At 50.0% G+C, this 15,799-nt stretch overlaps 1 protein-coding gene across 1 annotated transcript in view; it reads left to right on the top strand.

The window, feature by feature from the left end:
- Nucleotides 1-15,799, top strand: part of LOC121532286 (dystrophin-related protein 2) — a 131,283-nt gene that overhangs the window by 45,260 nt on the left and 70,224 nt on the right. Inside the window, exons 4-7 of the mRNA XM_041838143.2 lie at nucleotides 5,989-6,109; nucleotides 11,826-11,937; nucleotides 12,210-12,366; nucleotides 15,598-15,744. Coding sequence (XP_041694077.1) covers nucleotides 5,989-6,109; nucleotides 11,826-11,937; nucleotides 12,210-12,366; nucleotides 15,598-15,744 — 537 coding nt within the window. The remainder of the gene's footprint in view (nucleotides 1-5,988; nucleotides 6,110-11,825; nucleotides 11,938-12,209; nucleotides 12,367-15,597; nucleotides 15,745-15,799) is intronic.

The following is a 15,799-nucleotide window of genomic DNA, read 5'->3' as shown; positions in this document are numbered from 1 at the left end:
TAACCTCGTTTATTCTCCTCAGGACTTTGAACGGCCCCACAAACCGCAGGCTCAGCTTCCAGCAGGGCAGGCGGATGGGCAGATTCTGGGTCGAGAGCCAGACCCGATCACCCGATACAAAGACCGGGGCCTCACGCGGTGGCGGTCAGCGTTGGCCTTCTGACGACGCGCGTTGGAGGTGGACGTGAGCAGTGTTCCACGTCTCCTCCACTAGCAGAAACCAGTCATCCACCGCAGGAGCCTCGGTCTGGCTCTGATGCCACATTGCCTGAACTGGTTGATAACCTAAAACACATTGGAATGGCGTTAGGTTAGTGGAGGAGTGACGGAGAGAGTTCTGGGCATATTCGGCTCATGGCAAGAACACCGTCCACTCCCCCGGCCGGTCCTGGCAGTAGGACCGCAGGAACCTACCAACATCATGATTCACCCGTTCCACCTGCCCATTAGACTCGGGGTGAAAACCAGAGGTCAGGCTGACCGAGACCCCCAGACGTTCCATGAACGCCTTCGAGACCTTGGATGTGAACTGGGGACCCCGGTCAGACACTATGTCCTCTGGTACCCCGTAGTGCTGGAAGACATATGTAAACAAGGCCTCCGCAGTCTGCAGGGCCGTGGGGAGACCGGGCAGAGGAAGGAGGCGGCAGGCTTTGGAAAAGTGGTCCACAACGACCAGGATGGTAGTGTTACCTTGAGAGAGGAGAAGATCAGTAAGGAAATCAATATTCAAGTGGGACCATGGCCATTGTGGAACTGGTAAAGGCTGTAACTTACCTGCTGGGAGGTGCCTAGGTGCCTTACTCTGGGCGCACAGCGAGCAGGAGGAGACATACACCCTCACGTCCTCAGCCAATGTAGGCCACCAGTACTTTCCGGTCAGGCAGCGCACTGTACGACCGATACCTGGGTGACCAGAGGAGGGGGACGTGTGTGCCCAATAGATCAGACGGTCACGGACAAGAGCAGGCACGTACTGCAGCCCAGCTGGACACTGAGGTGGAGATGGCTCTGTGCGTAACGCCTGCTCTATGTCCGTGTCCATCACCCATACTACCGGCGCCACAATGCAGGAGGCCAGGAGTATGGGGGTGTTGTCTCTGGGCCTCTCCTCTGTGTTGTACAGCCGTGACAGTGCATCTGCCTTCACGTTCTTCGTACCCGGGATGTATGATAGTGTAAAATCAAACCGGGTGAAGAATAGGGCCCACCTGTCCTGGCGAGGGTTCAGCCTCCTCGCTGCCCGGATGTACTCCAGGTTACGGTGGTCTGTCCAGATGAAGAAAGGGTGTTTCGCCCCCTCGAGCCAGTGCCTCCACACGTTCAGGGCTCGGACAACAGCCAACAGCTCCCGATCACCAAAGTCGTAGTTCTGCTCCGCCGGGCTGAGCTTCTTGGAGAAGAAGGCACAGGGGCAGAGCTTGGGTGGCGTGCCCGAGCATTGAGATAGGACCGCACCTATCCCTACCTCGGACGCTTCCACCTCCACTACGAACATTAGTGATGGATCAGGGTGGGCCAGTACCGGGGCTGAGGTGAACAGACCCCTCAGGTTACTGAAGGCCCTGTCAACCTCAGCAGACCAGTGGAGCCGGGACGGCCCACCCTTCAACAGAGATGTGATGGGAGCTACGACCTTGCCAAAGCCCCGGATAAACCTCCGATAGTAGTTGGCAAAGCCAATACAGCGCTGCACCTCCTTTACGGTGGTTGGAGTTGGCCAATTACGTACGGCTGAATTGTGATCTCCCTCCATCTCCACACCTGAGGTGGTAATGCGGTATCCAAGGAAGGAGACGGACTGTTGGAAAAACAGACACTTTTCTGCCTTGGCATAAAGGTCATGTTCCAACAGTCGGGCCAGCACTTTGCGAACCAGGGACACATGCTCGGCGTGCGTAGCGGAATACACCAGAATGTCATCGATGTAGACCACTACACCTTGACCAAGCATGTCCCGATACACTTTGTTCACAAAGGACTGGAAGACGGATGGAGCATTCATCAAACCATAAGGCATCAGCAGGTATTTGTAATGCCCCGTGGTTGTGCTGAATGCTATCTTCCACTCGTCCCCCTCTCAGACACGCACCAGGTTGTACGCACTCCGGAGATCTAATTTTGTGAAGAAGCACGCCCCATGCATTGACTTGATCACAGATGGAATGAGGGGTAGAGGATAACTAAATCATATCGTCCCCTTGTTCAGTGATCGGCAATCAATGCAAGGGCGCAGACCTCCATCTTTCTTCTTCACAAAAAAGAAACTCGAGGAGGCGGGCGAAGTGGAGGGATGTATAAACCCCTGGCGCAGGGACTCGGAGACGTATGTCTCCATAGCCTCCGTTTCAGCCTGTGACAGGGGATTCACATGACTCCTGGGAGGCACAGCGTCTACCCAGAGGTATATCATGCAATCCCCCGCCCGATGAGATGGTAATTTGGTCGCCTGCATTTTGGAAAATGCATGCGCCAAATCGAGGTATTTGGGGGGAGTGCGCACAGTGGAGGTACTGTCTGGACTTTCCACCGTGGTTGCACCAACAGAAACACCTAGACACCTTCCCTGACACTCTCTCAACCACCCTGTGAGAACCCTCTGCGGCCATGAAAAGGTGGTGTTGTGGAGTGCTAACCAGGGAAGACCTAACACAACAGGGTAATCAGGAGACTCAATAATAAAAAAGTTACTTGCTCTCGATGAGTCTCGTGTGTAACCATAGTGACTGGTGCTATAAACTCCCTAACGAACCCGGACCCTAATGGTCGACTGTCAAGTGCTCTGATGGGGAGTGGAATGGATAGGGGAACCAATGTAATGCCTAGACTATGTGAAAATGACCTGTCCATAAAGTTCCCAGCTGCGCCTGAAACGACCAGCGCCTTACACTGGGGAACTACAATGTAATCAGGAAAGTGGATGGGTAGGGTAGAGTGCGCAGCAGAGGGCTCTGAACGAGTGAGGGTGTTCGATACCTGGGGTGACGCGTGAGTGCCCTGCTTGTCGCGTCCAGACCCAAAAGAACGCTGACGACATTGTGCAGTGAAATGTCCTCTTGTGCCACCAGAGCGACACTGGCGTTGTCATCCTCCGCTCTCCCGGATCGCCGCTCCACCCAGCTCCATCAGCTCGTGATCCGGGTTGGGGTGGGTGGAACGGGCAGGCCCCCTCCAGGACGTCCTCTGGCCGCCAGCAGGTTGTCCAACCGGATGGCCATGTCCACCAGTTGAGTGAAGAACAACATGGTGTCCTGTCAGGCTAGCTCCCTTCAGACGTCCTCCCGTAGATGGCACCGGAAGTGGTCGATGAGGGCCCGCTCGTTCCACCCGGACCCAGCTGCTAGAGTCCGGAACTCCAGGGCAAAGTCCGGAACTCCAGGGCGAAGTCCTGCGCGGTCCTCGTCCCCTGCATCAGGTGGACCAGCCGCTCGCCCGCTTCCCTACCCTCGGGCGGGTGATCGAAGACAGCCCGAAAGAGGTGAGCGAACTCCCCGTAGTTGTCCAATGCGGCTTCTCCTTCATTCCATGCCGCGTTGGCCGACTCCAGGGCTTTCCCCGAGAGATAAGAGACGAGGGCGGACACCTTCTCCTGCTCCGATGGGGACTGACTGATGCTTGAATAGTACAGCTCCAGTTGGAGGAGGAATCCCTGGCAGAGAGCAGCTGTCCCGTCGAAATCCCGTGGTCGGGATATATGGATCCCTCTGGGTGCTGGGGTGTGGGTGGCTGGATCCGGTCGTTCAGCTGTTCCTGACAGATCGCTTCTCCCAAGCTGGCTAGCATCGTCGAATGCTACCGGACCTGTGCCACGACTCCAGGCATGTGCTCCTCTCCTGCTGACTCCATGGCGTTGTGTGATTCTGTGATGAGTGATTTGAAGGAGTCAGGCGCAGGAGGGTAAATCACAGAATAACAGGATTTATTCCGGAATACAGAGTTATGCAGTAATGTGTAAAAACAGTCCAGTGCGCACTGGACCCAACAAGGCAAACAGGGAAAATAACCTGGCAATACAAAATACAAGGAGCTCAACCGAGCTTCACTCTCCTTACAATAAACAATCACACACAAAGACAAGGGGGCAGAGGGAACACTTATACGGGTACTGATGAGGGGATATGAACCAGGTGTGTGTAATAAACAAGACAAAACAAATGGAATGATGAGTTGAGGAGCGGCAGTGGCTAGAATGCCGGTGACGACGAACGCCGAAGCCTGCCCGAACCAGGAGAGGAGGCAGCTTCGGAGGAAGTCATGACAACAGCTTTGCACACTCTTAGCATTCTCTCAACCAGCGTCATGAGGTAGTCACCTGGAATGCATTTAAATTAACAGGTGTGCCTTCTTAAAAGTTTATTTGTGGAATTTCTTTCCTTCTTAATGCGTTTGAGCCAATCAGTTGTGTTGTGACAAGGTAGGGGGGTATACAGAAGATAGTCCTATTTGGTAAAAGACCAAGTCCATATTATGGCAAGAACAGCTCAAATAAGCAAAGAGAAACGACAGTCCATCATTACTTTAAGACATGAAGGTCAGTCAATCTGGAAAATTTCAAGAACTTTGAACGTTTCTTCAAGTGCAGTTGCAAAAACTATCGAGCACTATGATGAAACTGGCTCTCATGAGGACCGCCACAGGAATGGAAGACCCAGAGTTACCTCTGCTGCAGAGGACAAGTTCATTAGAGTTACCAGCCTCAGAAATTGCAGCCCAAATAAATGCTTCACAGAGTTCAAGTAACAGACACATCTCAACATCAACTGTTCAGAGGGGACTGTGTGAATCAGGCGTTCATGGTCGAATTGCTGCAAAGAAACCACTACTAAAAGACACATATAAGAAGAAGAGACCTGCTTGGGCCAAGAAACACGAGCAATGGACATTATACCGGTGGAAATGTGTCCTTTGTCTGGAGTCTAAATTGGAGATTTTTGGTTCCAATCGCCGTGACTTTGTGAGATGCGGTGTGGGTGAACGGATGATCTCCGCATGTGTAGTTCCCACCATAAAGCACGGAGGAGGAGGTGTTATGGTGTGGGGGTTCTTTGCTGGTGACACGGTCTGTGATTTATTTAGAATTCAAGGCACACTTAACCAGCATGGCTACCACAGCATTCTGCAGTGATACGCCATCCCATCTGGTTTGGGCTTAGTGGGACTATCATTTGTTTTTCAACAGGACAATGACCCAACACACCTCCAGGCTGTGTAAGGGCTATTTGACCAAGAAGGAGAGTGATGGAGTGCTGCATCAGATGACCTGGCCTCCACAATCCCCCGAACTCAACCCAATTGAGATGGTTTGGGATGAGTTGGACGGCAGAGTGAAGGAAAAGCAGCCAACAAGGGCTCACCATATGTGGGAACTCCTTCAAGACTGTTGGAAAAGCATTCCAGATGAAGCTGGTTGAGAGAATGCCATGAGTTTGCAAAGCTGTCATAAAGGCAAAGGGTGACTATTTGAAGAAATCTCAAATATAAAATATATTTTGATTTGTTTAACACTTTTTCGGTTACTACATGATTCCATATGTGTTACTTCATAGTTTGGATGTCTTCACTATTATTCTACAATATAGAAAATAGTAAAAATAAAGAAAAACCCTTGAATGAGTAGGTGTGTCCAAACTTTTGACTGGTACTGTACATTTGATTGAATTTGACTGATTGGCTGTTCTTTGTGAGGAGGCCAGCTGACCAATACTCTGAGGACTCCTGGCCTTCTATTCTTCCATAGGCTCTCACAGCCCTGAGACAGTAGTACAGACAGACAGTCCTATGTGGCCCTGCCAGTGGCTCCTCACTGTCTGTATGTGAGTGTGCCAACATGTGCATGTCTGTAAAGAATGTTCTAGTCTATGTATTCAAATTAGTGTATACATGTGTGCGTTTATGCGTCATTTATGTGTTATAATGAGTCCATGCATGTTGTGGTTGTACCATGCTTTCATCTCTCTGTGGGCCCCTGTATGTCCTGTCTGTCTCCAGGTCTTCATGGAGGATGTCAAGTCTCGGGGGCCTTTCATCTACTCTGTGCTGGAGTCTGCCCAGGCCTTCCTGGCACAGCACCCCTTCCAGGAGCCCGAGGAGACGCTGCCTGACGGAAAAGGTCTGCCCTCCCACCCCCACACTGTTCCAAGCACCAACCACAGTGTCAATACACTGCATGCCACCTCAACACACCCCACCCTACCACACACATCCCACCACACTCACCCCACCTCAACACACCCCATCCCACCACACACACACACCTCACCTCAACACACACACACCCCACCTCAACACACACACACCCCACCCCTCCACACACATCCCACCTCAACACACAAACACACCCCACCACACACACCCCACCTCAACACACAAACACACCCCACCCCACCCATCCACACACACCCCACCTCAACACACAAACACACCCCACCCATCCACACACACCCCACCTCAACACACCCCACCCCACCCCACCATACACACCCCACCCCACCCCACCCCACCCCACCCCACCCCACCTCAACACACCCCACCCCACCACACACACCTCACCCCAACACACACACCCCACCTCAACACACACATCCCACCCCACCACACCACACAGCCCACCTCAACACACACATCCCACCCCACCACACACACGACACCCCACCAAACACACCCCACCCCACCACACACACACTACCCCACCTCAACACACACATCCCACCCCACCACACACACCCCACCACACACACCCCACACACACCCCACCACACACACCCAGCCTCAACACACTCCACCACACACACCCCTCCCCACCACACACATCCCACCTCAACACACCCCACCAAACACACCCCACCCCACCACACACACACTACCCCACCTCAACACACACATCCCACCCCACCACACACACCCCCACCACACACACCCCACACACACCCCACCACACACACCCAGCCTCAACAAACTCCACCACATACACCCCACCCCACCACACACACCCCACCCCACCACATCCCAGTACACACACCGCACCGCACCCCACCTCAACATACCCCACCCCACCACACGCACCCCACCCATCACACTCAACACACCTCACCTCAACACACCCCTCCCCACCACACACACCCCACCACACCATACACACCCTACCAAACACACCCCACCACACACACCCCACCTCAACACACCCCACCACACCCCCCACCACCACACACCCCACCCCACCCCACCTCAACACACCCCACCACACTCACACCACCGCACCCCACCCCACCTCAACACACCCACCCCACCACACATACACCACCCCACCTCAACACACACCCCACCCAACCACACACACCCCACCACACACACCCCACCACAAACACCCCACCCCACCACACACACCCCACCACACACACCCCACCACACACCCCACCCCACCCCACCACATCCCAGTACACACACCGCACCCCACCACACACACCCCACCACACACACCCCACCACAAACACCCCACCCCACCACAAACACCCCACCCCACCACACACACCCCACCACACACACCCCACCACACACCCCACCCCACCACATCCCAGTACACACACCGCACCCCACCACACACACCCCACCACACACACCCCACCACACACCCCACCCCACCCCACCACATCCCAGTACACACACCACACCCCACCACAAACACCCCACCACAAACACCCCACCACACACACACACCACCACACCCCATCCCACTACACACCCCACCCTACCACGCACACCCAAACCCACCCCACCACACATACCCCACCCCACCTCAATACACCACACCACACCACACACACCCCACCACACACCCCACCCTACCACATCCCAGTACACACACCGCACCCCACCACAAACACCCCACCACAAACACCCCACCACAAACACCCCACCACACACACACACCACCACACCCCATCCCACTACACACCCCACCCTACCACGCACACCCAAACCCACCCCACCACACATACCCCCACCCCACCTCAATACACCACACCACACCACACACACCCCACCACAAACACCCCACCACACATATCCCACCACACACACCCCACCCCCCACCACCCCCACCCTACCACACACACCCCACCCCACCACAATCACCCCACCACAAACACCCCACCACACACACCCCCACCCCACCACACCCCCCCCACCAAACCTCAACACAGCCTACCCCACCACACCATACACACCGCACCCCACCTCAACACACACACACACCTCATCCCACCACACACACATGGATCTCATGTTAAATACTGTTGAAGTAATATGGCTACAGGTTCATCTGCCTCACCTAAAGCCCATTCTGGTGGGAAGCTGCTATAGACCACCAAGTGCTAACAGTCAGTATCTGGATAACATGTGTGAAATGCTTGATAATGTATGTGATATCAATAGAGAGGTATACTTTCTGGGTGATCTAAATATTGACTGGCTTTCATCAGGCTGCCCACTCAAGAGAAAGCTTCAAACTGTAACCAGTGCCTGCAACCTGGTTCAGGTTATCAGTCAACCTACCAGGGTAGTTACAAACAGTACAGTAATTAAATCATCAACATGTATTGATCATATCTTTACTAATGCTGCAGAGATTTGTTTGAAAGCAGTATCCAAATACATTGGATGTAGTGATCACAATATAGTAGCCATATCTAATAAAACAAAAGTTCCAAAGGTTTGGCCTAATATTGTGTATAAGAGGTCATACAAGAAGTTTTGTAGTGATTCCTATGTTGTTGATTTAAATAATATGTTGGTCCGTGGTGTGTAATGAGGAGCAAACAGACACTGCACTTGACACATTTATGAAATTGCTTATTCCAGTTACTAATATGCATGCACCCATTAAGAAAATGACTGTAGAAACTGATAAATCCCTGTGGATTGATGAGGAATTGAAATATTTTATGGTTGAGAGGAATGAGGCAAAAGGAATGGCAAATAAGTCTGGCTGCACAACCGATTGGCAAACGTATAACAAATTGAGAAATCATGTGACTAAACTGAATAAAAAGAAAGAAACTACGCTATGAAACAAAGATAAATAACATAAAGAATGATAGTAAAAAGCTTTGGAGCACCTTAAATTAAAATTTGGGGAAAAAGGCAAACTCAGCTCCATCATTCATTGAATCAGATGGCTCATTCATCACAAAACCAACTGATATTGCCAACTACTTTAATTATTTTTTCATTGGCAAGATTAGCAAACGTAGGCATTACATGCCAGCAACAATTGCTGACACTCCACATCCAAGTATATCTGACCAAACTATGAAAGACAAATGTTGTAATTTTGAATTCTGTAAAGTGAGTGTGGAAGAGGTGAAAAAAGTATTGTTGTCTATCAACAATGACAAGCCACCGGGGTCTGACAACTTGGATGGAAAATGACTGAGGATAATAGCGGACGATATTGCCACTCCTATTTGCCATATTTTCAATTTAAGCCTACTAGAATGTATGTGCCCCCAGGCTTGGAGGAAGCAAAAGTCATTCCGCTACCTAAGAATAGTAAAGCCCCCTTTACTGGTTCAAATAGCCGACCAATTAACCTGTTACCAACCCTTAGTAAACTATTGGAAAAAAATGTGTTTCACCAGATACAATGCTATTTTACAGTAAACAAATTGACAACAAACTTTCAGCATGCTTATAGAGAAGGATATTCAACAAGCACAGCACTTACACAAATGACTGATGATTGGCTGAGAGAAATTGATGATGAAAAGATTGTGGGGGCTGTTTTGTTAGACTTCAGTGTGGCTTTTGACATTATCGATCATAGTCTGCTGCTGGAAAAACGTATGTGTTATGGCTTTACTCCACCTGCTATATTGTGGATACAGAGTTACCTGTCTAACAGAACACAGAGGGTGTTCTTTAATGGAAGCCTCTCCAACATAATCCAGGTAAAATCAGGAATTCCCCAGGGCAGCTGTCTAGGCCCATTACCTTTTTCAATCTTTACTAATGACATGCCACTATGTATGCAGATGACTCAACACTATACATGTCAGCTACTACAGCGACTGAAATGACTGCAACACTTAACAAAGAGTTGCAGTTAGTTTTAGAGTGGGTGGCAAGGAATAAGTTAGTCCTAAATATTTCTAAAACTAAAAGCATTGTATTTGGAACAAATCATTCACTAAACTCCAAACCTCAACTAAATCTTGTAATAAATAATGTGGAGATTGAGCAAGTTGAGGTGACTAAACTGCTTGGAGTATCCGTGGATTGTAAACTGTCATGGTCAAAACATATTGATACAACAGTAGCTAAGATGGGGAGAAGTCCGTCCATAATAAAGCGCTGCTCTACATTCTTAACAGCACTATCAACAAGGCAGGTCCTACAGGCTCTAGTTTTATCGCACCTGGACTACTGTTCAGTCGTGTGGTCAGGTGCCACAAAGAGGGACTTAGGAAAATTGCAATTGGCTCAAAACAGGGCAGCATGGCTGGCCCTTGGATGTACACATAGAGCAAACATTAATAATATGCATGTCAATCTCTCCTGGCTCAAAGTGGTGGAGAGATTGACTTCATCACTGCTTGTGTTTGTGAGAGGTGTAGACATGTTGAAAGCACCGAGCTGTCTGTTTGAACGACTGGCACACAGCTCAGACACCCATGCATACCCCACAATACATGCCACCAGAGGTCTCTTCACAGTCCCCAAGTCCAGAACAGACTATGGGAGGCCCACCTCAATACACCCCACCTCAACACACACCACCGCACCACACACCCCACCACAAACACCCCACCACACACCCCATCCCACTACATACCCCACCCCACCCTACCACGCACACCCCACCCGACCACACACACCCCACCCCACCCTACCACACACAGCCCACCCAACCTCAACACACCCCACACACCCCACAAACCCCACTCCACCACACACACCCCTGCCCACCATACACACCCCACCTCAACACACCACACCCCACCCCACTACGCACACCCTACCCCACCACTCACACCCCACCCCACCACAAACACCCCACCCCACCTCAACATACCCCACCCCACCACACATACTCCACCCCACACACCCCACTCCACCACACACACCCCACCCCACCACACACACCCCGACCCACTACACACACCCCACCTCAACACACCCCACCCCACTACACACACCCCACCCCACCACTCACACCCCACCCCACCACAAACACCCCACCTCAACACACACACCCCACCTCAATACACCCCACCCCACCACACACCTAAATCAGATGTGAGTAGTGAGAGCAGAGAGAGATAGGGAGTTCATTAAGTTGGTCTCCAGCAGGTGTGTATCCACCATTAGGTCTGATTAGCAGCTACCTGTCCTGCTGTATCAGAATGGATCAGACGATGTATGTTTGGGGAGAGCAGTTGGGTCGGGACATATTAATCCAGTTCAAACCATCTGGTCAAATCAATAATGCAGCATTCTAGGCTTTCTGCCCCCCTGCCTCCTTCCTTCCTTCCCTCCCTCCCTCCCTCCCTCGCCCTCCCCCACCCAGCGTCCTCTTACTCTCCACCGCTTGTGGTACGCATGGGGAAAAACAATGTGTTTCTTTTCTTCCATTGCTGGTGGTGGCAGGCATTGGCACTAACACTCCCTCTCTGACCCTCCAACACTCCCTGGCCTCCACCCCTATTTCTCACTCTTTCTCCCTTGTTTCTTTCTATTGATGTTTGCACACATTGAATCTAACACTATCTCTGCCTGCACGCCCATTCCCTCACCCCTTGCCCCCTCTTCACCATCTCATCCCCCTCCAGAAGTGTCTCCGAGGAAGCGGATCCTGAACGTGAGTCGCTCGGTGTGGAAGCAGGCCAATGTAACCAGTGACCTGTGGGAGAAGCTGACTGCCCGCTGCGTGGACCGACACAGGTCAGATATATGACACAGGTCCACTACACTGGGCTACAACCTACCCATGATTCTGTGTTTTTGATTGGCTAGAGATGTTTTTACCCTGCCTATACTCAAATGTTGTCAGCATTGTGCACCACCTGGAAGTTTAAGGAAAATGCTATGACAGAAATAAGGTTATAAGTTGGGGGACTTGGGGTTAATGCTCAGGTATTAGGGTGATGTGTTGGGTTAAAGTTGTAGAAAATAACTGTTGTAGTTAAATAGTTGTGGGGTCCTGTGTGTCTCAGGCACATGGAGCGGACCCTGGAACGACTGCTGCAGACGCAATCAGCAATGGAGGAGCTGGCGATGGCCCTGGAGCAGGCTGAGGGTGTCCGGGATGCATGGGAGCCTGTAGGGGACCTCTTCATCGACTCACTGCAGGACCACATTGATGCCACCAAGGTAAGTACCTGCATGTGTGTCTCAAATATTAAGCAAGCTGTGTGCGCTTCAAATACTAAGCTGTGTGTGTGTTCATGCGAGCATGCGTGTGTGTGCGTGTGTGTGTCGTGCCTGCCTGCGTGGTTGTGTGTGTCGTGCGTGTGTTTGTGTGAACCCTCTGCTTCGCCACCAAGGTCAGTCTGAATCTGTGGCTCACTAAAGTGTCAGCTGTGAAGAGGCTCCTCCACTGTGCTGTCTAGATGGCTCACTATTGTGTCAGCTGTGAAGAGGCTCCTCCACGGTGCTGTCTAGATGGCTCACTATTGTGTCAGCTGTGAAGAGGCTCCTCCACTGTGCTGTCTAGATGACTGTTATTTCACTGTGATTATGGAGGATCTGTATCTCTACTCCTCTGCTCTCTTAGCTCTGTTTCTGTTATTACTGGACCTCTGTTAGTATTGACTAAATGTGGTTTGAATGTTTCTGGGCGAATGATTTTGATTTATATTATTATTATAGTGTCCTGCATCTTCAGGATGCCCAGCCCACTTTGACTTTTAAGACACTGTATTTGCTTTAGAAAAAGAAAATGTCATATACATTGACCATGAATGAGGAGGTGTGTCCAAACTTTTGACTGGTACTGAACATACATACATTTACATACAAACATACAGTACATCCATCTATTCGTGCATACATACATAACAAAATGACTAATAATTGTTTTGGTGCAATAGGCACTGACCTGTGCAAAAACTATTCCTTTAACAATGGGGTGAGGTTCTTCAAAAAAAGAATCACCTAATAGCAGGAACAGCACCATCTAGTTGTCAGAACCTGGTAATATCAGGATGCAGGATGGGATATAAATCCAACACCTCCATTACTAATTTATCTGAACAGGGGGGAAAAAAACCATCCACAAATTCACTGAGAATACATTACATAGGATGAAGAAACAATACTCCGATAGAGAACTGATACTATATACTCGTTGCTGGGGTGAAATTGGCATGGGGTGTGGGGGGTCCGTGGGTGGCTTTTGACCACTTCTTTGGATTCCTCATACAGTGGGGAAAAAAGTATTTAGTCAGCCACCAATTGTGCAAGTTCTCCCACTTAAAAAGATGAGAGAGGCCTGTAATTTTCATCATAGGTACACGTCAACTATGACAGACAAAATGAGGGAAATCCAGAAAATCACATTGTAGGATTTTTTATGAATTTATTTGCAAATTATGGTGGAAAATAAGTATTTGGTCACCTACAAACAAGCAAGATTTCTGGCTCTCACAGACCTGTAACTTCTTCTTTAAGAGGCTCCTCTGTCCTCCACTCATTACCTGTATTAATGGCACCTGTCTGAACTTGTTATCAGTATAAAAGACACCTGTCCACAACCTCAAACAGTCACACTCCAAACTCCACTATGGCCAAGACCAAAGAGCTGTCAAAGGACACCAGAAACAAAATTGTAGACCTGCACCAGGCTGGGAAGACTGAATCTGCAATAGGTAAGCAGCTTGGTTTGAAGAAATCAACTGTGGGAGCAATTATTAGGAAATGGAAGACATACAAGACCACTGATAATCTCCCTCGATCTGGGGCTCCACGCAAGATCTCACCCCGTGGGGTCAAAATGATCACAACGGTGAGCAAAAATCCCAGAACCACACGGGGGGACCTAGTGAATGACCTGCAGAGAGCTGGGACCAAAGTAACAAAGCCTACCATCAGTAACACACTACGCCGCCAGGGACTCAAATCCTGCAGTGCCAGACGTGTCCCCCTGCTTAAGCCAGTACATGTCCAGGCCCGTCTGAAGTTTGCTAGAGTGCATTTGGATGATCCAGAAGAGGATTGGGAGAATGTCATATGGTCAGATGAAACCAAAATTTAACTTTTTGGTAAAAACTCAACTCGTCGTGTTTGGAGGACAAAGAATGCTGAGTTGCATCCAAAGAACACCATACCTACTGTGAAGCATGGGGGTGGAAACATCATGCTTTGGGGCTGTTTTTCTGCAAAGGGACCAGGATGACTGAACCGTGTAAAGGAAAGAATGAATGGGGCCATGTATCGTGAGATTTTGAGTGAAAACCTCCTTCTATCAGCAAGGGCATTGAAGATGAAACGTGGCTGGGTCTTTCAGCATGACAATGATCCCAAACACACCGCCCGGGCAACGAAGGAGTGGCTTCGTAAGAAGCATTTCAAGGTCCTGGAGTGGCCTAGCCAGTCTCCAGATCTCAACCCCATAGAAAATCTTTGGAGGGAGTTGAAAGTCTGTGTTGCCCAGCGACAGCCCCAAAACATCACTGCTCTAGAGGAGATCTGCATGGAGGAATGGGCCAAAATACCAGCAACAGTGTGTGAAAACCTTGTGAAGACATACAGAAAACGTTTGACCTGTGTCATTGCCAACAAAGGGTATATAACAAAGTATTGAGAAACTTTTGTTATTGACCAAATACTTATTTTCCACCATAATTTGCAAATAAATTCATAAAAAATCCTACAATGTGATTTTCTGGATTTCTTTTTCTCATTTTGTCTGTCATAGTTGACGTGTACCTATGATGAAAATTACAGGCCTCTCTCATCTTTTTAAGTGGGAGAACTTGCACAATTGGTGGCTGACTAAGTACTTTTTTTCCCCACTGTAACTTACTCATTGTTAGAGAAAAGTTTGGTACAAACACACACACACACACACACTTGCACGCACATGAACACACACACACACACACACGCGTATGAACACACACACACACATCCCTTAGATCATTAGAGCTGTTTGTTCTGGGTTGATCTGACTCTTAAGTTGCGTAAGCCATGAGGGATCCCTGTTGTATTTCTCCCATGGTGATGTATGTGCGGGCAGCAGCTCCAATACTAGGTCCACAGTCCACACAACCATAGCAGAGTGAGTCTAGTGCCATTAAACTCAGTCAACGTAGGAAAGGAATTGGGCATGCATTGTTCATTTCTCATTCTTTGATTAATGTTATGAACCAAATGTCAATTGATTTCTATAATCGACCGAGTTGAAATGGAGTTGGCCCTAATCCTGCCAGCGCCACGTACCATGTGTCTAACTATGTGCCTCTAATCCTCTCTCTATTTCCTCTCTCCCCTTTCTCCACCTCTCTCTATTGCTCTCTGCCCCTCTTTTCTCCTTTTCCCTCTTTTCTCCTTCTCCTCTTTCTCTCCTTTGCTCCTCCCTTTCCCCCTCCCTCTTTCCTCCAGTTGTTTAAGGAGGAGCTGACTCAGGTGAAAGAGGGCATGAAGCACATCAATGACCTGGCTCATGAGCTGGCCATCTCTGACGTCCATTTGTCCATGGACAACTCTCGCTCCCTGGAGCACCTCAACAGCCGCTGGAAACTACTGCAGGTAACTGGACCCCCCACAACCACCTCCCACAACATCCATACAACCTCCCCACAAC

This window comes from Coregonus clupeaformis, chromosome 2 (assembly GCF_020615455.1).
Source record: "Coregonus clupeaformis isolate EN_2021a chromosome 2, ASM2061545v1, whole genome shotgun sequence".
In the NCBI taxonomy this organism is placed as follows: domain Eukaryota; kingdom Metazoa; phylum Chordata; class Actinopteri; order Salmoniformes; family Salmonidae; genus Coregonus; species Coregonus clupeaformis.
This window is presented reverse-complemented; position numbering and strand designations above follow the sequence as displayed.